This window comes from Anomaloglossus baeobatrachus, chromosome 6 (genome assembly GCF_048569485.1).
Source record: "Anomaloglossus baeobatrachus isolate aAnoBae1 chromosome 6, aAnoBae1.hap1, whole genome shotgun sequence".
In the NCBI taxonomy this organism is placed as follows: Eukaryota; Metazoa; Chordata; class Amphibia; order Anura; family Aromobatidae; genus Anomaloglossus; species Anomaloglossus baeobatrachus.
In genome coordinates, this window is record NC_134358.1 from 95,986,335 (window position 1) to 96,009,731 (window position 23,397).

Consider the following 23,397-nt stretch of genomic DNA (forward strand, 5'->3'; position numbering starts at 1 on the left):
GCATTGCTTTTAAAAATAAAAAATAAAAAAAAACCGTAATGAGCCCAAGAATCATACCCAAGAACGCAGCATGAGAGACAGTTATGCTACAAGATATAAGACTGCTCTGATAGGGGTCTTCCCCACTTAGCCGGTCACCAACCCTTCACCTCCAGATAAGACACATCATAGAGCTGCGGCTCTAAGATTTTCCTCGGAGATCGGCAATGCTGTCCACCCAATGTCCCGGGTGCGTCATTACATCTTATAGATCAACAACTTGTCCCCTAACCTAATCAGAGGAGATGACTACACATATTAAAGGGTTAATCCCAAAATAGTTAAACATTTACATTGTTAACAACTTTAATAAAATTAAATACATTTTTATTTCAGTGTGGCACACACACAGAGATTGGTCAGTGCAGCATAAGAGGTACAGTACAATTGGTGAAGGCGTAAGACGCTCACTGAGGATTGCATTGGAGCGGGCGACAAATCTATTAGGAATACAATTTGCATAATCAACCCTACGAGACATCTGCCAGTCTTCAGATCACTTCAATTAGCCACATTTTCTTTGCAAGGCTTTTTGCACTTAAACATACTTTGGAAACTCAAAAACCATGGAACCCTGCATACAAGTCACCTACCCCAAACCATAGTCCCCTTAGGGATATCCCAATAATAAAAACCAGCAAACAGTGGCTACAGGAGCTTAGGGCATAAATATAAGAGTTCTTGAAAAATTCTGTACATGGAACTGAAATTCTTCTTTAAAAAGGAAGTTAACCAATTAAAAAAGAAGAAAAAAAGAAACCAAAACACAGCAGTAAGTGCAGTATAACGATGCGCTTCATCTTTCCCGGCTATCCCAGCACAGATACAGCATTGGTCCTCCTAGTCCTGGGGTGCAGACGACACAAGCAGGCCACATGGAAATAATGAGTGGCTGCAGCGTTCACTGGTCATAAATGGCAACAAAACTCAGTCCTGTAAAATATGGTATGTGATCGCAGAAACTAGATAACTCCATGAAGTCCACAAATGTCTTATTCTAAAATTTAAAGTGCATATATAGAAGAAATGTGTTTTTACTCCTTGCTGTCGTCCCGCACCATTGGTATGATCTGAAGTTCTCTGGCGATACGTTCTCCGATTTCCTTACTGCTCGCAGCAATCACTCTACGGGACATCAGGTCAAAATGTCCTCCTACAAGACACAGGGATAGAAGGTCCTGAAAAGCTTTTAAATTACCTGCTATTATCAGAAACTGCAGCAGTTTGGCTGGGCTACAGCACGACTATGGTAGCAACACCTGTCACACAAGCAAAGTGTTCTAGAAATCGCTGCTACATCATAGTACAATATAAGGGAATGGGTATCGGATTACAACCCTGAGGGTACTGTGCCCATAACAAGCAAGTTACAGGAGGACCTTCAAAGATTTATTTTTTTTTGGACTTGCTTGTGGCAGTACCTGCAGGGGTCACAATGGGACACCAATCACTTGTATTAAAGGGAACCTGTCACCAGATTTGGTGACTATAGGCTGTGGCCACCACCAGTGGGCTCTTATAATGGTCGGTACGGTGCAGACGGGTCTGATGGGTGTCTCTGTTGTCCGGGACCACCGCCTCCTCTTTCGGCCATCTTTGTTGTCTTTCTTCTGAAGCCGGGGTGCATGATGTGCCCTACGTCATGCACACAGGCCGGCATTGAGGTCCTGCGCAGATGCCCTTTGATCTGCCCTGAGCAGGGCAGATCAAAGTATTGTAGTGCGCCTGCGCAGGACCTCAATTCCGGCCTGTGCGCATGACTTAGGATGAGTCTTGTACCCCGGCTTCAGAAGAAGGAGGACAAAGATGGCAGTAAGAGAAGATGCCGCACCTGGACAACAGAGACACCCATCTGACCAGTCTGCACCGTACCGACCGTTTAGGTAAGTATTATAAAGTCATTTTTACGTTCTACACAGTGGCCTGGGCTCTTATATATACAGCATATTAGAATCTATATATATAATTGCCTTATTCTGTCTGTCTGTCTGTCTATCTGTCTGTCTGTCTGTCTGTCTGTCATGCTCCAAAATTGTGTCCTTACGGTGACACAAAGCTGATTGGCCGCTGGGCTCGCCATGGCCCCGCCCCCCCACACGGATTGGCCGCTCATCCAGGCTGCGCCCCCACACGGATTGGCCAGCCGCTCGCCCAGGCTCCGCCCCCCCCACAGATTGGCCTCTCGCCCCGGCACCCTGCAGGCATTGGCAATTCGGCCACGCCACGCCCCGCCCCCCTCACGCAATGCACGCTAGCTCCCGCTCGCACGGGAGTGGTGTGGATACGTTGGTAACCATGCTCGCATGGTTACAAGCGCATCAAGGTCCTGCTGCGGCAGAAGATCCACACGCACACACATAACAGCACACACACAAACATACACACACATCAGATCACACTCACCCTCACACACACCTCACACACACACCTCACACACACACCTCACACACACACCTCACACACACACCTCACACACACACCTCACACACACACCTCACACACACACCTCACACACACACCTCACACACACCTCACACACACCTCACATCCACACACTCACAGCATCCGGCGATATCGCTTGCTTCTCGGCCTCGATACTGTGCTGTTGTGACCTTCCAGGACCTGACGGAGGATCACATGGCCAGAGGCATGTGGTATCTCCGGATGTTGTGAGTGTGAGCGCGTATGTGCGATGTCGTCAGTGTCTGTGAGTGGATGCGATCGGGTGTGTGTGAGTGGATGCGATCGGGTGTGTGTGAGTGGATGCGATCGGGTGTGTGTGAGTGGATGCGATCGGGTGTGTGTGAGTGGATGCGATCGGGTGTGTGTGAGTGGATGCGATCGGGTGTGTGTGAGTGGATGCGATCGGGTGTGTGAGTGTCGGCAGAGGAGCACGGCGTGCTGGAGGAGGCTGGGAGCAGAGAGGCTGATCATGGGGAAGGCTGGGAGGGGGAGGCTGATGCTGGGGGAGACTGGGAGGGGAAGGCTGATGCTGAAGGAGGCTGGGAGGGGGAGGCTGGGAGGAAGGAGGCTGGGAGGAGAGAGGCTGATCCTGGGGAAGGCTGGGAAGGGGAGGCTGATGCTGAAGGAGGCTGGAAAGAGAGAGGCTGATGCTGGGGGAGGCTGAAAGGAGAGAGGCTGAGGCTGGGAGGAGAGAGGCTGATGCTGGGGAAGGCTGATGCTGAGGGAGGCTGGGAGGGGAAAGCTGATGCTGGGGAAGGCTGGGAGGACGGAGGCTGGGAGGAGAGAGGCTGATCCTGGGGAAGGCTGGGAGAGGGAGGCTGATGCTGGGGGAGGCTGGAAGGAGAGAGGCTGATGCTGGGGGAGGCTGGAAGAAGAGAGGCTGATGCTGGGGGAGGCTGATGCTGGGGGAGGCTGGGAGGAGAGAGGCTGATGCTGGGGGAGGCTGGGAGGAGAGAGGCTGATGCTGGGGAAGGCTGGGAGGAGAGAGGCTGATGCTGGAACAGAGAGGAGAGGCTGATGCTGGGAGGAGAGAGGCTGATGCTGGGATGAGAGAGGCTGATGCTGGGATGAGAGAGGCTGATGCTGGGGGAGGCTGGGAGGGGGTTGGCTGATGCTGGGGGAGGCTGGGACGAGGGAGGCTGATGCTGGTGGAGGCTGATGCTTGGGGAGGCTGATGCTGGGGGAGGCTGGAAGGAGAGAGGCTGATGCTGGTGGAGGCTGATGCTTGGGGAGGCTGATGCTGGGGGAGACTGGGAGGGGAAGGCTGATGCTGAGGGAGGCTGGGAGGGGGAGGCTGGGAGGAAGGAGGCTGGGAGGAGAGAGGCTGATCCTGGGGAAGGCTGGGAACGGGAGGCTGATGCTGAGGGAGGCTGGAAGGAGAGAGGCTGATGCTGGGGGAGGCTGGAAGGAGAGAGGCTGATGCTTGGGGAGGCTGATAGTGGAAGGCTGATGCTGAGGGAGGCTGGGAGGGGGAGGCTGGGAGGAAGGAGGCTGGGAGGAGAGAGGCTGATCCTGGGGAAGGCTGGGAAGGGGAGGCTGATGCTGAGGGAGGCTGGAAGGAGAGAGGCTGATGCTGGGGGAGGCTGGAAGGAGAGAGGCTGAGGCTGGGAGGAGAGAGGCTGATGCTGGGGAAGGCTGATGCTGAGGGAGGCTGGGAGGGGAAAGCTGATGCTGGGGAAGGCTGGGAGGACGGAGGCTGGGAGGAGAGAGGCTGATCCTGGGGAAGGCTGGGAGAGGGAGGCTGATGCTGGAGGAGGCTGGAAGGAGAGAGGCTGATGCTGGCGGAGGCTGATGCTGGGGGAGGCTGGAAGGAGAGAGGCTGATGCTGGTGGAGGCTGATGCTTGGGGAGGCTGGGAGAGGGAGGCTGATGCTGAGGGAGGCTGGGAGGAGGGAGGCTGGGAGGAGGGAGGCTGGGAGAGGTAGGCTGAGAGAAGAGAGGCTGATGCTGGGGGAGGCTGGGAGAGGGAGGCTGATGCTGGGGGAGGGTGGGAGGAGGGAGGCTGGGAGGAGAGAGGCTGATGCTGGGGAAGGCTGGGAGGAGAGAGGCTGATGCTGGGGACAGAGAGGAGAGGCTGATGCTGGGAGGAGAGAGGCTGATGCTAGGATGAGAGAGGCTGATGCTGGGAGGAGAGAGGCTGATGCTGGGAGGAGAGAGGCTGATGCTGGGGGCAGAGAAGCTGATGCTGGGGGCAGAGAGGCTGATGCTGGTGCAGCATGGGGGATGGAGCACGATGGGGGGGGGTGCGCAGCATCGGGGATGGAGCATGATGGGGGGTGCGCAGCATCGGGGATGGAGCACAATGGGGAGTGCGGAGTATGGCGGATGGAGCACGTTTGGGAGTGCGCAGCATGGCGGATGGAGCACGTTTGGGAGTGCGCAGCATGGCGGATGGAGCACGTTTGGGAGTGCGCAGCATGGGAGATGGAGCACGATGGGGGGTGCGCAGCATAGGGTATGGAGCACGATGGGGAGTGCGCTGCATGGGGGATGGAGCACGATGGGGAGTGCGCTGCATGGGGGATGGAGCACGTTTGGGAGTGCGCACCTCCCCCCAACACACACACACACACACACACACACACACACACACACACACACACACACACACACACGCACTGCACAACACACCACACACACACACACTGGGAACCACAAACAACTGCCCTACACAGACACCCACACACACAGACAACGCTGCACACACACAACACCCAAACACCACGGCACACACAAATATACGCACATACCGCACAACACACACATTGCACAAAACATACCTCCCCCCAAAACACACCACACACACACAAACCGCGCAACACACACACACAACGCTACAGACACACAGCGCTCCACAAACAACGCAACACACGCAACACACATACAACACCGCTCTCACCCCCCGTCACACCCAGACAACACCCAGAACATGTACAGCCCCTACACAAACACTTGGTAACTACACACAACAACATCTATATATATATATGTGTCGCCCTGGGCAAGCCAGGGGACACAGGTCACACACCACCACACCCCACACCCCAGGTAGGCACACCTAAGCTGAACCAAAAATCCTTGTTGCCTTCCTCCAGGAGTCTGATGATGCACACCAGGGGGTGGGCCAGGCGGTTGGCTCCGCCCACCAAGGAGCTCACAGCTCTGGAGGCAGGAAGTGTCAGGCAGATAGCCCCGGGCAGGGGAAGAGTGAAGTCCAGTGAAGGGCTAGAGTAAACAACAGAAAAGTGGAAAAGGAGGAAAGCAAGAAGTGGTGACAGAGCAGAGAGTGTGCCAAGCCTGAGAGCCCAGCTTTGTGTAGGGCCAGCACAGCAAGGTCAGCGACGGCGGTGACTGTCCGAAGGGGGACCGTTTGGAAGTTCCTGGAAGGACCCCGTTGGCTGTGTGCCCGGTGGTCTGGAGCAGTGTTCCGAAGGACAGTCAGCACCAGGGCAGGGGCCTCTCGGACCCCGGCAAGGCTAGGAGTCGCCAAATTTGCCGAATCAGTCAGTGAAGGGGACGTAGATTCCCCCAACAACCAAGTCCCGATTGAAGGCAACAGTCCAACCTGTACAACAGAGGCACCGCCACCGCCAGGGCACCAGTCTTTGAGGGCCAGCGCCTGCGGGCAAAGTGTAGTGCTCCTCCGGCCCAGCTTGAAGCCGGGGAGCGGGTTACCGGTGGGGACCCATCGCAACCATCCGTACATACAGGTGCAAGGAAGAGGGACATCACCGTCACCTACCGGGGAAGCAAAGCAGCCGTCTGTGGGACCGTCCTACCAGCCGTTGGTTTACCGTACAAACTGTGTCCGTGTCTCAGGCTGAGTGAGTACCACCGTGCCGCAAGGCACAGCGCTGCCCCGCGTCCCTGCGCCCACCAGGCTCTGCACCTCACAAGCCATCACCGGGCCCCGGGATCACCAACCCCTACCCACGGAGGGGCAACACAACACCTGGCTGCTCCATATCACCATCCCCGGGATCCCCGTATTAAGCAGCGGTGGTGCTACAAATCACCACAACCGTGGGTGGCGTCACGGACATTATCCCAACACCCCAAAACCCCCTTTCACTCACGGGCGAGGAGCGCCGCTCGAGGAAAACCCCCGGGATCCGGCCTACGGCTCGAGCCACCACTGAGCAGCTGGACCCGAGCAGAAGGGGTGAGCGCGGTGTGCTGACACCCTCCTCCCCGCCCGCGACATATTATATAACAAAAATCATACATGAACTACACAATACGTAAATTCTAGAATACCCGATGCGTAGAATCGGGCCACCTTCTAGTACTGTATATAAGAGCCAATGGTGGTGGCCGCAGCTTATAGTCACCAAATCTGGTGACAGGTTCCCTTTAAGATGCAATGAAGCAACAACACCTGGCCAACTTTAGCAATGAAGAACTATGGTGGGCCAAAGTCACTCTATAGTCCCAGCCTTATATTCACATGTAAGTAGACAATTCAGGTGCAGGGCACATGTATAGCCCAGAAAATGTACAAGGCAGGTTATGTGACCATATGGGCAACTCTCCAGTCATGGGACATGCACTGATTACACAACTCTGGAGCATCTAGAACACTAGATTTTACCATTCCACTTATGAATCTGACAATTGGGTTTCACCAGTTGGGGTCCGCACACCGACACTGTCCAATCAATGCTGACAGTATCAGTGCGGGGACACACGCCTGTGACAAGGGAAATGGTAACACCACATTGTAGAATTATTCAGAGAATTAAGGCCCTGTCACACATAGAGATAAATCTATGGCAGATCTGTGGTTGCAGTGAAATTGTGGACAATCAGTGCCAGGTTTGTGGCTGTGTACAAATGGAACAATATGTCCATGATTTCACTGCAACCACAGATCTGCCAAAGATTTATCTCTGTGTGTGACAGGGCCTTTATTCCAAAATTTCTTGTCATTTATTTTGTGCTATTGTTCCAAGAAAAGATGCTCCAATATAGTTATTTCTCGAAGATTGCAAGTACTTACTAAACAAACAAGTCAGGAAAGCCACAAGGTTTGGACATCACAGATATACAAACCTTCTGCATCCAGCACAAGCCCTCCGGCCTCCGTGACAATGACTGACGCAGCCGCCACATCCCAGCAATGGATCCCCATCTCATAATAAGCATCAGCGCCTCCTGTAGCCACCAGGCACATATCTACAGCAGCTGTGCCCACGGCCCTGATGCTACAGGAGAGAAGAAAAATGTGCATTATAGCTTTAAATACTGATTAACCCTTTAATGACCCAGGTCAAAAATATCAGTCACTGAGCTGAGAGCATGGCACACATAGCCGGTATCTGTGCTTAATTGCCAGGGCTGGACCCGAGAGCTGGCCGCTGCTGTCAATATCTAAATGGAGTGCACCAGCCTTCTATTGGATCTCCACACGGATTCGTGAAAAACCAATGGGTCACCACAGGATTCGGAGGCCAGAAAGACACACACTCGCTTACCCATGTATTGGAATACACAGCAGCCTCTCCATGTTGGACAGAACAATTTTCATAACTTCAGGGTCCCGATTTGATCCCAATTCGGTAATAATCATTGACTTTGTGATATCTGGAAGCCAAGAAATGCAAAAATTAATTGTCTTCTCAAACCAATTTCCCTATCATACTTGCAAATAGTTTGAAAAAGGTATTCATTATACACAGACACAGACAGACAGACACAGACAGACACAGACAGACACAGACACAGACAGACACAGACAGACACAGACAGACACAGACAGACACAGACACACACAGACACACACAGACACACACAGACAGACACAGACAGACACAGACAGACACAGACAGACACAGACAGACACAGACAGACACAGACAGACACAGACAGACACAGACAGACACAGACAGACACAGACAGACACACACAGACAGACACACACAGACAGACACACAGACAGACACACAGACAGACACACAGACAGACACAGACAGACACAGACAGACACACAGACAGACACACAGACAGACACACAGACAGACACACAGACAGACACACAGACAGACACACAGACAGACACACAGACAGACACACAGACAGACACACAGACAGACACACAGACAGACACACAGACAGACACACAGACAGACACACAGACAGACACACAGACACACACACAGACACACACACAGACACACACACAGACACACACACAGACACACACAGACACACACAGACACACACACAGACACACACAGACACACACAGACACACACAGACACACACAGACACACTGCATTATATGCAATGATAGAAGCCTATAATACAAAAAGTAATTTTGAGATGAATACCAGCACACAGAACAGGCCTAAAGAGATCATGTGTTACTTTTTAATAACCAAGAATCAAACAAGTGTGCTTCCATAAAGTATTTAGATTTATATACACAACTACACCTAATAAAAATAAACAATTGGATGATTAACCCCTTAGTGACGGAGCTAATTTTCACCTTAATGACCAGACCAAATTTTGCAATTCTGACCACTGTGTCACTTCATGAGGTTATAACTCTGGAACGCTTCAACCGATCCCAGTGATTCTGAGATTGTTTTTTCGTCACATATTGGACTTCATGTTAGTACCAAATTTAGGACAATATTTGTGTTTATTTATGAAAAAAAAAAATAATTTTGGCAAACATTTTGAAAATTTAGCAATTTTCAACTTTTGAAATTTTTATACCGTTAAACCAAAGAGTTGTGTCACACAAATTAGTTAAAAAATAACATTTCCCACTTGTCCACTTTACATCAGCGTGATTTTGGAACCAAAATTTTTTTTTGTTAGGAAGTTAGATGGGTTCAAAGTTATCAGCGATTTCCTATTTTTACATCAAAATTTACAAAACCATTTTTTTAGGGACCACATCACATTTGAAGTGACTTTGAGAGGCCTAGATGACAGAAAATACCCAAACGTGACCCCATTCTAAAAACTGCACCCCCCAAAGTACTCAAAATCACATTCAAGAAGTTTATTAACCCTTCAGGTGCTTCACATAAACAAAAGCAATGTGGAATGAAAAAAAGCAAAAATTAAATTTTACCTAAAAATGCTGCTCTAACCCAAATTTATTCACTTTTAGAAGAAATAACACAACAAAATGGACCCCAAAACTTGTTACCCACTTTCTTATGAACGCGCCGATACCCCACATGTGGTCAAAAACCTCTGTTTGGAGAAAAGGGAGGGCTCGGAACAGAAGGAGCAATATTTGAATTTTGGAAAGCAAATTTGGCTGAAATAGATTGCGGGCACCATGTTGCATTTACAGGTCCGCTAAGGCAGAGGTCCCCAACTCCAGTCCTCAAGGCCCACCAACAGTGCAGGTTTTTGGGATTTCCTTAGTATTGCACAGGTGTTAATGTAATTACCTGCCCAGGTGCTGGTTCCAACAGCAGTGCAATGCTAAGGAAATCCTGAAAACATGCACTGTTGGTGGGCCTTGAGGACTGGAGTTGGGGAACCCTGTGCTAAGGTACCTAAACAGAAGAAACCCCTCACAAGAGATGCCATTTTGGAAACTAGACCCCTCAAGGCCTCTATCTAGGGGTATAGTGAGCATTTTGGACCCACAAGTATTTCACAAAATTTTGTTAACGTTACGTTGTCATATTGAAAATTTTAATAATTTTCTCAAAAATGTTGCTTTAGCATCAATTTTCTCACTTTTTCAAGAGGTAATTCCAAAAATTTGACCTCAAGGTTTGTTACCCACTTTCTTATGAGCGCGGTGATACCTCACTTGTGGTCTGAAACCTTTGTATGGACAAATGGGAGGGCTTGGAACAATATTTGAGTTTTGGAAAGGAAATTTGGCTGAAAAAGATTGCGTGCACCATGTCGGATTTGGAGGTCCCCTAAGGTACCTAAACAGCAGAAATCCCCCACAAGTGACCCCATTTTGGAAACTTGGCCCCTCAAGGAATTTATCTAGATGTTTAGTGACTACCCTGAACCCCCAGGTGCTTCACAGAATTTTGTAACGTTGAGCCATGAAAATAAAAAAATAACATTTTACCACAAAATCGTTACTTCAATCAGGTAGTTTTTTTTTTTACAAGAGTAAAAGGACAAAAATTCAGCATAATATTTATTGTGCAATTTCTCCTGAGTTTGGCGATACCTTATATGTGGTGGAAATCAACTGTTTGGGCGCATGGCAGGGCTCGGAACGGAAGGAGCGCCATTTGACTGCAAAATTGTCTGGAATCAACGCCAGGTTGCATTTAGAGAGCCCCTGAGGTGCCTATACAGGGAAGCTCCCCAACATGTGGCCCCATTTTGGAAAATAGACCCCTCAAGGAATTTATCTAGATGTTTAGTGAGTACCCTGAACCCCCAGGTGCTTCATAGAATTTTATAATGTTAAGCCGTGAAAATAAAAAAAAAAAAAAATTTACCACAAAGTTATTTTAACCAGGTAGCTTTTTTTTCACAAAGGTAACAGGAAAAAAAATGCACCATAAAATGTATTGTGCAATTTCTCCTGAGTTCGCTGATACATCAGATGTGGTGGAAATCAACTGTTTGGGTGCACGGCAAGGCTCGGAAGGAAAGGAGCACCGTATGACTGCAAAATTGGCAGGAATTATTAGTGAACGCCATGTTGCATTTGGTGACCCCCTGAGGTGCCTAAACAGTGGAGCTCCCCCACAAGTGACCCCATTCTGGAAACTAGACCCCTCAAGGATTTTATCTAGGGGTATAGTGCATTTGAACCCACAGATACTTCATAGAATTTCATAACCTTAGTTAGTCAAATTGAAAATTTTGATTTTACTTTTTCAGAAAAATGTTGCTTTAGCACAAAAATCCTCACTTTTTCAAGAGGAAATACCAAAAAATGGAGCACACAGTTTGTTATCCAATTTCTTATGAGCGCAGTGATACCCCATATGTGGTGAAAATAGCTCTGTTTGGACAAACAGTAGGGTTCGGAACGGAAGGAGCATGATTTAAATTTTGTAAAAGTTGAAACAAATTGTGGGCACCATGTCGCACTTGCAGGACCCCTAGGTCACCTGTACAGAAGTAACCCCCACAAGTGACCCCATTTTGGAAACTAGATCCTTCAAGCACTTTATTCAGGGGTATAGTGAGAATTTTAAATCTACAGGTACTTCACAAAAATGTTGCTGTTGCACCAAATTTCTCACTTTTAGGCTATGTGCCCACAATCTGGCGACACAGTCTAGGATGCAGTGCGAGCCCTCATGCAGAGATGTGAGTGTTGTCCACGGGAGAACGTAGCAACCTGTGTATACACTCCGGGTTCAGACCGCTGCAGACTTTATTCTTCCTTCGAAGAACACTTCAGTCTCTGCAGCATAAATTGACATCCTGCTGCTCAGGAAGCCGCGCCGCAGGTCAGTTTATGCTGCAGAGAAAAAAAGTGACGTGGGCAGGAGATTTCTAAAAATCCTTCCACTGTGCTTGTACTGCACAACGCAGCGTTATGGACGCAGTGAAAACACTCTGCATCCAAAATGCTGTAAATCCTGATTGTGGGCACATAGCCGCCTAAAGAGCTAGGATCGATGGATGGATAGATGTCTAACACATATATAATGTCCTACCCCCTGCATATTCTAAGCTGGTGCCAGTTAGTGACTTTCATTGTGTTGTGCCTTGTATTTAGCCCAAATATAAATAAATAATTTAAAAAAAAAAGAGAGAATTTTGTTTACTTACCGTAAATTCTTTTTCTTATAGTTCCGTATTGGGAGACCCAGACCATGGGTGTTTAGCTTCTGCCTCCGGAGGACACACAAAGTACTACACTTAAAAGTGTAGCTCCTCCCTCTGAGCTTATACACCCCCTGGAGAACTAGATCTAGCCAGTTTAGTGCAAAAGCTGAAGGAGAATAAGCCACCCACAAGTAGAACCGAGCAAGAACCGGAACAACCGGAGACTCTGTCCACGACAACAGCCGGTGATTACACACGGAACAAGAAAATTGCCAACAGGCAACAGGGAGGGAGCTGGGTCTCCCAATACGGAACTATAAGAAAAAGAATTTACGGTAAGTAAACAAAATTCTCTTTTTCTTTATCGTTCCTATGGGAGACCCAGACCATGGGACGTTCCAAAGCGGTCCCTGGGTGGGAATAAACAGAAAAAACTAAGAAGTAGGCGGAGCCTAACTTCACAAGTGGGCGACAGCCGCCTGAAGGATGCGTCTGCCCAAGCTCGCATCTGCCGAAGCATGAGCATGCACTTGGTAGTGCTTCGAAAAGGTATGCAGGCTAGTCCAAGTGGCAGCCTGACAGACTTGTTGAGCCTGGAGCCTAAAAGCCCAAGAGGCACCGACAGCTCTGGTCGAGTGTGCTTTGAAAAGCTTGAGAGGTGCACCGACTAAGCGCAGCGGTGCGAGACACATAAATCCGGAGAGCACGCACCAGATCCAGAGAATGCAGCGCTTTCTCAAAGCGATGAACAGAGGCCGGACAGAAGGAAGGCAAGGAAATGTCCTGGTTAAGGTGGAAGGGAGAGACCACCTTAGGAAGAAAGTCCGGAGTCGGACGGAGAACTACCTTGTCTTGGTGAAAAACCAAAAAAGGTGACTCTGAGGAGAGCGCAGCCAAATCAGAGACTCTCCTGAGAGAAGTTATGGCAACTAGAAAGGCCACCCTTTGAGAAAGACGATACAAAGAAACCTCCCTAAGGGGCTCAAAAGGGGGTTTCTGCAATACCGTGAGGACCAAGTAAAGGTCCCAGGGATCCAAGGGCCGCCGATAAGGCGGAATGATGTGAGACGCGCCTTGCATGAAGGTGCGGACTTGAGCCAGCCGGGCGAGACGCCGCTGGAACAGCACTGATAGAGCTGAGACTTGTCCCTTGAGAGAGTTGAGGGACAGTCCTAGCTACAGACCGGACTGTAAAAAAGACAGAAGGGTCGGCAACGAGAATGGCCAAGGAGGATGGCCGGAAGAGCGACACCAAGACAGGAAAATTTTCCAAGTCCTGTGATAGATCTTGACGGAGGAAGACTTACGGGCCCGAGTCATAGTGGAGCTGACTTCAGGAGGAATACCAGAAGCCGTCAAAATCCAGGACTCAAAAGCCACGCCGTCAAATTGAGTGCCGCAGAATTCGGGCGGAAAAACGAACCTTGCGAGAGTAGGTCTGGACGATCCGGAAGATGCCACGGCATCTCTACGGACAGTTGGAGCAGGTCCGGATACCAAGCTCGCCTGGGCCAGTCCGGTGCAATGAGGATGACTCGACGGCCCTCCATTCTGATCTTGCGCAGGACTCTGGGCAAGAGAGCTAGAGGGGGAAACACGTAGGACGGACGAAACTGGGACCAATCCTGAACCAGAGCGTCCGCGGCGAAGGCCTGAGGATCGTGGGAGCGAGCCACGTAAACCGGAACCTTGTTGTTGAGACGGGATGCCATTAGGTCCACGTCCGGAGTGCCCCACTTGCGGCAGATTGACTGAAACACTGCCGGGTGCAGGGACCACTCGCCACCGTCCACGGATTGACGGCTGAGATAATCTGCCTCCCAGTTTTCTACGCCTGGGATGTGGACTGCAGATATGGTGGACTTGGAGTCCTCCGCCCATTGAAGAATGCGTTGGACCTCCAACATTGCCAAACAGCTGCGTGTCCCGCCTTGGTGATTGATGTAGGCAACCGCTGTCGCGTTGTCTGACTGGACTCGAATGTGCCTGCCCGCCAACAGGTGGTGAAAGGCTAGGATAGGTAGAAGCACAGCTCTGGTTTCCAGCACATTGAGTGAAAGGGCTGACTCGGACGGAGTCCAAGTGCCCTGTGCTCTGTAGTGGACATATACCGCTCCCCAGCCGGATAGGCTGGCATCCGTGGTGAGAATCACCCAGGAAGGAGTCAGAAAGGAGCGCCCTTGGGACAGGGAGAGGGGTCGAAGCCACCACTGAAGAGAGCTCCTGGTCCGTGGCGACAGAGCCACTAACCTGTGTAAGGAGGAAGGCCGCTTGCCCCAACAGCGGAGAATGTCCAGCTGCAGGGGGCGCAGATGGAACTGGGCAAAGGGAACCGCCTCCATGGACGCCACCATTTGACCCAGCACCTGCATCAGGCGCCTGAGGGTATAACGGCGGGGCCGCAACAGAGAGCGCATCGCTAGCCGGAGAGACTGCTGTTTGACTAAGGGCAACTTCACAAGTGCCGGCAAAGTCTCGAACTGCATCCCTAGGTACGTGAGACTCTGGGTCAGAGTCAGGGTGGACTTGGGAAGATTGACAAGCCACCCGAATTGGACTAGAGTGGCGAGAGTGAGCGAGACACTCCGCTGACAGTCTGCGCTGGATGGAGCCTTGACCAGAAGGTCGTCCAGATAAGGAAGCACTGCCAACCCCTGGAGGTGCAGGACCGCAATCACTGCCGCCATGACCTTGGTGAATACCCGAGGGGCCGTGGCTAACCCGAAGGGGAGAGCCACGAATTGGAAATGATCCTCTCCTATCGCAAAACGTAACCAACGCTGGTGTGATACTGCGATTGGCACATGTAGATAGGCATCTCTGATGTCGAAGGACGCCAGGAAATCCCCTTGGGTCATAGAGGCAATGACTGATCGCAGAGACTCCATGCGAAAATGCCGCACCCGGACATGCTTGTTGAGAAGCTTGAGATCCAGGAGGGGCCGGAAGGTACCATCCTTTTTTGGAACTAGGAAGAGGTTTGAGTAAAAACCTCTGAACCGTTCTCGAGCAGGAACTGGTACAATCACACCGTTTGCCTGCAAGGATGCCACGGCCTGTGAGAAGGCGGCGGCCTTGGAGCAGGGGGGAGTTGAGAGAAAAAATCTGTTTGGCGGGCTGGAAGAGAATTCTATCCTGTAGCCGTGAGATATGATGTCTCTCACCCACTGATCGGAGACTTGCTTTAACCAAGCGTCGCCAAAGTGGGAGAGCCTGCCACCGACTGAGGACGTGGCTGGAGCGGGCCGAGAGTCATGAGGAGGCTGCCTTAGTGGCAGAACCTCCTGCGGACTTCTGCGGACGCGCTTTTGTGCGCCAGTTGGATTTCTGATCCTTAGCTGAGTTAGCGGACAAGGCGGAAGGCTTAGAGGATGACCAGTTGGAGGAACGAAAGGAACGAAACCTCGATTGATTCCTACCCTGGGCGGGTTTCCTGGTCTTGGTTTGTGGCATGGAAGTACTCTTCCCGCCAGTAGCTTCCTTAATGATTTCATCCAGCTGTTCACCAAACAGCCGTGAACCAGCAAAAGGGAGCCCAGCAAGAAACTTCTTGGAAGAAGAATCTGCCTTCCACTCTCGAAGCCACAAAATCCTGCGGATAACAAGAGAATTAGCTGAAGCCACCGCAGTGCGGTGAGCAGCCTCTAGCATTGCAGACATGGCATAAGATGAAAAAGCTGAAGCCTGAGAGGTTAAGGTAACCATCTCAGGCATAGATTCCTTGGTGAGGGAATGCATCTCCTCCAGAGAAGCAGAGATGGCTTTGAGAGCCCACACTGCTGCAAAAGTCGGGGAAAACGCGGCCCCCGCAGCTTCATACACAGATTTGGCCAAAAGGTCAATCTGACGGTCAGTGGAATCCTTAAGTGAGGTGCCGTCAGCCACCGACATAACGGTCCGGGCTGAGAGCCCAGACACTGGAGGGTCTACCTTTGGGGAGTGAGACCACTCCTTGACCACCTCAGGTGGAAATGGAAACCGATCATCAGAACCACGCTTTGGAAAGCGTTTGTCAGGGCAGGCCCTGGGCTTGGTCACAGTGGTCTGAAAACTGGAGTGGTTAAAGAACACACTCTTTACTCTCTTAGGCGAGGTAAACTGATGTTTTTCTGCCAAAGAGGGTTGCTCCTCTGAGACTGGCGGATTGAGATCCAGTACAGAATTAATAGAAGCAATCAAGTCACTAAAATCTGAGTCACCCTCAGAGAAATCGATGGGATACATAGCCTCCGAGCCACCCGTGAGGGCATCCTCCTCATCTTGCGAGTCAGCTCTTGACCTGACTCCTGCCAGGCATGGAGACCGTGCTGGCTCCCACTTCAAGCCAGAGCCCAGGAGGGATGGTGAAGGAGCACGGCATGTAAGGCTCCAGCCTTGGAAATCAACCTTAACAACACCGCCGACACAGTGGGGTGAGAAGGGACATGCCGGGAGTCCAGACTTGGACCCACTTTTCTTCAAACTCTTTCCAAAAATCAAACAAATCAGATGAGAATGCATGTGTGGATGTATGCCTCCTGAACACAAAGCGATAAACTGGCTAGATCTGGTTCTCCAGGGGGTGTATAAGCTCAGAGGGAGGAGCTACACTTTTAAGTGTAGTACTTTGTGTGTCCTCCGGAGGCAGAAGCTAAACACCCATGGTCTGGGTCTCCCATAGGAACGATAAAGAAATTACGTGGGGTCCCCCCTATTTTTGATAGCCAGCTTCACCTTGGCTGGTGATCCAATTTGGAGGTCACCCCAAGCTGTTTTTTTATAATTATTTATAAATGATTAAAAAAAAAAAAAAAAGTGGGATCCCCCTCAAATTGGATTACCAGCCAAGGTAAAGCAGACAGCTGTGGCCTGGTATTATCAGGGTGGGAAGGGCCATAGTTATTTGGCCTTTCACAACCTAATAATAGCAGGCCGCAGCCACCCCAGAAGTGGCGCATCCATTAGATGCGCCAATTCTGGCGCTTCGCCCCAGCCCCTCCCGTTGCCCTGGAGCGGTGGCAAATGGGGTAATAAATGGGGTTGATGCTAGATGTGTAATGTCACCTGGCAGCAAGCCCAGAGGTTAGAGATGTCACAGCATCTAAACAGATACCCGACATCACTAACCCAGTCAGTAATAGAAAAAAAAATAAAGACGACAAAAAAAAATTTATTTGAAAAAACACTTCCCAAAACATTCCCTCTTTCACCAATTTATTGAAAATAAAAAAAGTCCGGTCCACCGTAATCCATTTTGGAGGTTCTGGACCTTCTAGAATATGGGGGGCATGCTCAGGGAACGTATCCCCCATTTTCTGGAAGAGCAAGCTCTTCCTGTGAGCAGTGTGGGTGCAGTAATCTGAGAATACTGCACTCATACTGCCCCGGTCCAACCTAGGGCAGAGTGACCTGCAGTAACCTCATTCCAGAATATTAGGGGCATGCTGAGAGAACGTATCCCCCATTTTCTGGAACAGCAGGCCCTCCATGTGAGGAGTGTGGCTGCAGATTACTGCACTCACGCTCCCCTGGTCCACAGTACAGCAGTATGAGCAGCAGCGAGGTCAGCGTCCCTGCTTGCAAGGAGCTAGCTGACAGCCGCTGTCTGCACATGCGCCGCCAGCTTTCCAGAAGGAGGCGGAGTGATCGTGGGGACCGGAGCAGCAGCCAGGTACCGGGGAAGACCAGGGGCTAGGGCTGACGGGGGGTGACCTGGCAGGACCTAGGGACGACTTTTCTGTCGCATGTGACATGTCACATGTGACAGAAATGAGGGAAGGAGGATGAATGCGGCCACGAGCTACTGTGCGCGTCGCCATCTTGCATGCTCCGGAGGGGGAGGTGGGATTGCTCTGGAGAATCGGAGGGGGCTCCGGGGGACCAGAGAGCTCCGGTGTCCCGGAGGAGGGCTCAGGGGGCGGACATTTCCCTCCAATCTGAAATGTTTCATCATTTCAGATCAGAGGGAAATGAATGAAGAGCCGGCGGCAGTTTTCAGCGCGCGTCGGCGCCATTTTGGATGTTCCGGTGGGGAGGGTTGATTTCTCCGGTACCGGGGGCTTTGGGGGCACTAGGGGCTTATATTTCTTTATCATCTGACATGTTTGATCATGTCAGATGAGAAAGAAATCAGTATTTGCCATTTTTTTTTTTTTAATACGGTGAATACCGGCGATCACATTATCGGGGTCCAAAAAAGAAAAAACACCCCGATTCATAATCTTGGGGGTCTCAGCTACCTCCGGTAGCTGAAACCCCCGAGATTTTCGGTCGCTGGGGGGCGCTACAAGCTTTTTCCGGCCTGACGTCTCAAAGCGTCGGAACAGAATAAGTACCCTGTTTTTCCGACGTCTTGAGACGTTAGGCCGTCGCTATGGGGTTAAAAATCAAGAAAAAATGAAAGTAAGGGGAGGCCGATGAGAAACAAAATAATGAAGATAAGAAAATACTAAAGATTAACCACCAAATGGCAGAAGAATACCAAAAGTGATGACAACAGGTGAGTATATTTAAAGGGAACCTGTCAGCAGAAATTTCGCCCCAAACCTAAAAGATTCCCCCTCTGCAGCTCCTGGGCTGCATTCTAACAAGGTTCCTGTTGCTATTGTGCCCCCTGTGAGACCAAAATAAAGACTTTATAAATTCTTACCTTTTCCTATGCAAATCTTTTTTTATAGTCACGGGGGCAGGCTCTCTTGCCTCAGTTATTCTCCCTCCTGGTCCTTTATGCTGTCCCCCATCGCTCCTTTCCATAGCTGATGACACCGCCCAGTGCTCCTGCGGTCCCCGCGCATGCCCAGTGCCAGTCTCACAACACTGAGCACTTAGCACAGTGTGACCGCTGGCGACGTGTGCAAGCGCTGGCCAGATGACCCCACGTCACCTCTTACCCATTTTTCCCTGGAGCAGGAAATAGATGGGAAGTGACGTGGGGTCATATGGCCAGCGCTTGCGCAAAACGGTGGAGGCAGAGGGGAAAGCGCGAGCACGAGATTATGGGCGGGTACTTGCTGATGACAATCACAGCGTCGCCCATAAGCTCTTGCCGGCGCACACGTCACCAGCAGTCACACTGTGCTAAGTGCTCAGTCCCGTGAGACTGGCACTGGGCATGCGCGGGGACCGCGCAGGAGCACTGGGCGGTGTCCTCAGCTATGGAAAGGAGCGATGGGGGACAGGATAAAGGACCAGGAGGGAGAATAACGGACGCAAGAGAGCCCGCCCCCGTGACTATAAAAAAAGATTTGCATAGGAAAAAGGTAAGACTTTATAAAAAGTCTTTATTTTGGTCTCACAGGGGGCACAATAACAACAGGAACCTTGCTAGAATGCAGCACAGGAGCTGCAGAGGGGGAATCTTTTGGGTTTTGGGCGAAATTTCTGCTGACAGGTTCCTTTAAAAGAAGGGAATTTTGTTACTTACCGTAAATTCCTTTTCTTCTAGCTCTTATTGGGAGACCCAGACGATTGGGGTATAGCTACTGCCTCCAGAGGCCACACAAAGCACTACACCAAAAAGTGCAAGGCCCCTCCCCTTCTGGCTATACCCCCCCGTGGTATCACGGGTTCTCCAGTTTTAGTGCCAAAGCAAGAAGGAGGAAAGCCAATAACTGGTTTAAACAAATTAACTCCGAGTAACATCGGAGAACTGAAAAACCGTTCAACATGAACAACATGTGTACCCGCAAACAACAAAAACATCCCGAAGGACAACAGGGCGGGTGCTGGGTCTCCCAATAAGAGCTAGAAGAAAAGGAATTTACGGTAAGTAACAAAATTCCCTTCTTCTTCAGCGCTCTATTGGGAGACCCAGACGATTGGGACGTCCAAAAGCTGTCCCTGGGTGGGTAAAGAAATACCTCATGTTAGGGCTGCAAAACAGCCCTCCCCTACGGGGGTGTCACTGCCGCCTGCAGGACTCTTCTACCTAAGCTGGCATCCGCCGAAGCATAGGTATGCACCTGATAATGCTTGGTGAAAGTGTGCAGACTGGACCAGGTAGCTGCCTGGTACACTTGTTGAGCCGAAGCCTGGTGTCGTAATGCCCAGGACGCACCCACGGCTCTGGTTGAGTGGGCTTTTAGCCCTGAAGGAACCGGAAGCCCCGCAGAACGGTAGGCCTCTAGAATTGGTTCTTTGATCCATCGAGCCAGGGTGGCTTTAGAAGCCTGCAACCCCTTGCGCGGACCAGCGACAAGGACAAAAAGTGCATCGGAACGGCGCATGGGCGCCGTGCGGGAAATGTAGAGTCTGAGTGCTCTCACCAGATCTAACAAACGTAAGTCCTTTTCATACCGGTGAACCGGATGAGGACAAAAGGAAGGCAAGGATATATCCTGATTAAGATGAAATGAGGATACGACCTTAGGGAGAAACTCCGGAATGGGGCGCAGCACTACCTTGTCCTGGTGGAACACCAGGAAGGGAGCCTTGGATGACAGAGCTGCCAGCTCAGACACTCGCCGAAGCGATGTGATCGCAACGAGAAACGCCACCTTCTGTGACAGGCGAGAAAGGAAACTTCCTTCAGAGGCTCGAAAGGCGGCTTCTGGAGAGCAACTAATACCCTGTTGAGATCCCATGGATCTAACGGCCGCTTGTACGGGGGTACGATATGACAGACCCCCTGTAGGAACGTGCGCACCTTAGAAAGACGTGCTAGACGCTTCTGAAAAAACACGGATAGTGCCGAGACTTCCCCCTTAAGGAAGCCGAGCGACAAGCCCTTTTCTAACCCCGATTGCAGGAAGGAAAGAAAAGTAGGCAATGCAAATGGCCAGGGAGACACTCCCTGAGCCGAGCACCAGGTTAAGAAAATCTTCCACGTTCTGTGGTAGATCTTAGCAGAGGTGGACTTCCTAGCCTGTTTCATGGTGGCAACGACCCCTTGGGATAATCCTGAAGACGCTAGGATCCAGGACTCAATGGCCACACAGTCAGGTTCAGGGCCGCAGAATTCCGATGGAAAAACGGCCCTTGGGACAGTAAGTCTGGCCAGCCTGGTAGTGACCACGGTCGGCCGACCGTGAGATGCCACAGATCCGGGTACCACGATCTCCTCGGCCAGTCTGGGGCGACGAGTATGACGCGGCTGCAATCGGATCTGATTTTTTGCGCAGTACTCTGGGCAAGAGTGCCAGAGGTGGAAACACATATGTGAGCCGGAACTGCGACCAATCTTGCACTAAGGCGTCTGCCGCCAGAGCTCTGTGATCGCGCGATCGTGCCATAAATGCCGGGACCTTGTTGTTGTGCCGAGACGCCATTAGGTCGACGTCCGGCACACCCCAGCGGCGACAGATTTCCTGAAACACGTCCGGGTGAAGGGACCATTCCCCTGCGTCCATACCCTGGCGACTGAGGAAGTCTGCTTCCCAGTTTTCTACGCCCGGGATGTGAACTGCGGATATGGTGGATGCTGTGTCCTCCACCCACATGAGGATTCGCCGGACTTCCTGGAAGGCTTGCCGACTGCGCGTCCCTCCTTGGTGGTTGATGTATGCCACCGCTGTGGAGTTGTCCGACTGGATTCGGATCTGCTCTCTTTCTAGCCACTGCTGGAAAGCTAGTAGGGTAAGATACCCTGCCCCGATTTCCAGAACATTGATCTGAAGGGTGGACTCCTGCTGAGTCCACGTCCCCTGAGCCCTGTGGCGGAGACAAACTGCTCCCCACCCTGACAGACTCGTATCTGTCGTGACCACTGCCCAGGATGGGGGTAGGAAGGATCTTCACTGTGACAATGAGGTGGGAATAAGCCACCATTGCAGAGAGTCCTTGGCCGTCTGGGAAAGGGAGACTTTCCTGTCCAGGGAGGTTGACTGCCCGTCCCATTGGCGGAGAATGTCCCCTTGCAGTTGGCGCAGATGAAACTGCGCAAAGGGAACTGCCTCCATGGCTGCCACCATCTTCCCTAGGAAGTGCATGAGGCGCCTTAAGGGGTGCGACTGGCCTTGAAGGAGAGACTGCACCTCTGTTTGCAGTGAACGCTGCTTGTTCAGCGGAAGCTTCACTATCGCTGATAGAGTGTGAACTCCATGCCGAGATACGTTAGTGATTGAGTCGGTGACCGATTTGACCTTGCCAAATTGATGATCCACCCGAAAGTCTGGAGAGTCTCCAGCGTAACATTCAGGCTGCGTTGTCATGCCTCAAGGGAGGGTGCTTTGACGAGTAGATCGTCCAAGTAAGGGATCACCGGGTGTCCCTGAGAGTGCAAGACTGCTACCACTGCTGCCATGACCTTGGTGAACACCCGTGGGGCTGTCGCCAGACCGAATGGCAGAGCTACGAACTGAAGATGGTCGTCTCCTATCACAAAACGTAGAAAACGTTGGTGCTCCGTAGCAATTGGCACGTGGAGATAGGCATCTTTGATGTCTGTTGAGGCAAGGAAGTCTCCTCGAGACATTGAGGTAATGACTGAGCGGAGGGATTCCATCCGGAACCGCCTGGCGTTCGCATGCTTATTGAGCAGTTTTAGGTCCAGAACAGGACGGAAGGAGCCGTCCTTTTTTGGAGCCACAAAGAGATTGGAGTACAAACCCTCGCCCTCGTTCCTGAGGGGGGACAGGGATCACCACTCCTTCTGCTCTTAGAGCGTCCACCGCCTGCAGCAGGGCATCTGCTCGGTGGGGAGGTGGGGCCGTTCTGAAGAATGGAGTCGGAGGACGAGAACAGAACACTGTCCTGTGCACGTGAGCACAATGTCCGTCACCCACCGGTCTGTGACCTGTGGCAGCTAAATGTCGCCAAAGGCGGGGGAGTCTGCCATCAACCGCGGATGCGGAGAGAGAGAGAGAGCTGAGAGTCATGAGGAGACCGCCTTGGTAGCGGTTCCTCCGCTTGCCTTCCTTGGGCGTGATTGAGCCCGGCCGGAATCTGAGCCCGTCTGAGGTTTTGTAGCCCTTTTGCACGAGGACAATTGGGACCTGCCCGAGCTTGGGAAGGACCGAAACCTCGACTGTACTTTTAGGACAGCATTAATAGGGTAAGTCGCAGTGCAGACATTGCGGAGTTACGGACGCCTCTGCGGTACAGATGTACATGTGCTCAAGGCCAGCTGCGCAAGAACAGCTGAAAAGGTTAGGTTGCCTATACGGCTGTGAATGCCGGAGCAACCGACACGCCGATAGCCTCCTAGACAGATTTCAACCAGAGTCCATCTGTCTGTGAATGGCATCTT

At 51.3% G+C, this 23,397-nt stretch overlaps 1 protein-coding gene across 2 annotated transcripts in view; it reads right to left on the minus strand.

Moving 5' to 3' along the window:
* Positions 1–324: 324 nt before the first annotated feature.
* The window catches only part of IMPA1 (inositol monophosphatase 1), a 78,893-nt gene continuing 55,820 nt past the window's right edge, over positions 325–23,397 (minus strand). For both annotated transcript variants that reach the window (XM_075353124.1, XM_075353123.1), the window contains exons 7-9: positions 7,976–8,084; positions 7,554–7,705; positions 325–1,192 (exon numbers count right to left, since the gene is read on the minus strand). In XM_075353124.1, coding sequence (XP_075209239.1) covers positions 1,074–1,192; positions 7,554–7,705; positions 7,976–8,084 — 380 coding nt within the window. In that variant the 3' untranslated portion in view covers positions 325–1,073. The remainder of the gene's footprint in view (positions 1,193–7,553; positions 7,706–7,975; positions 8,085–23,397) is intronic.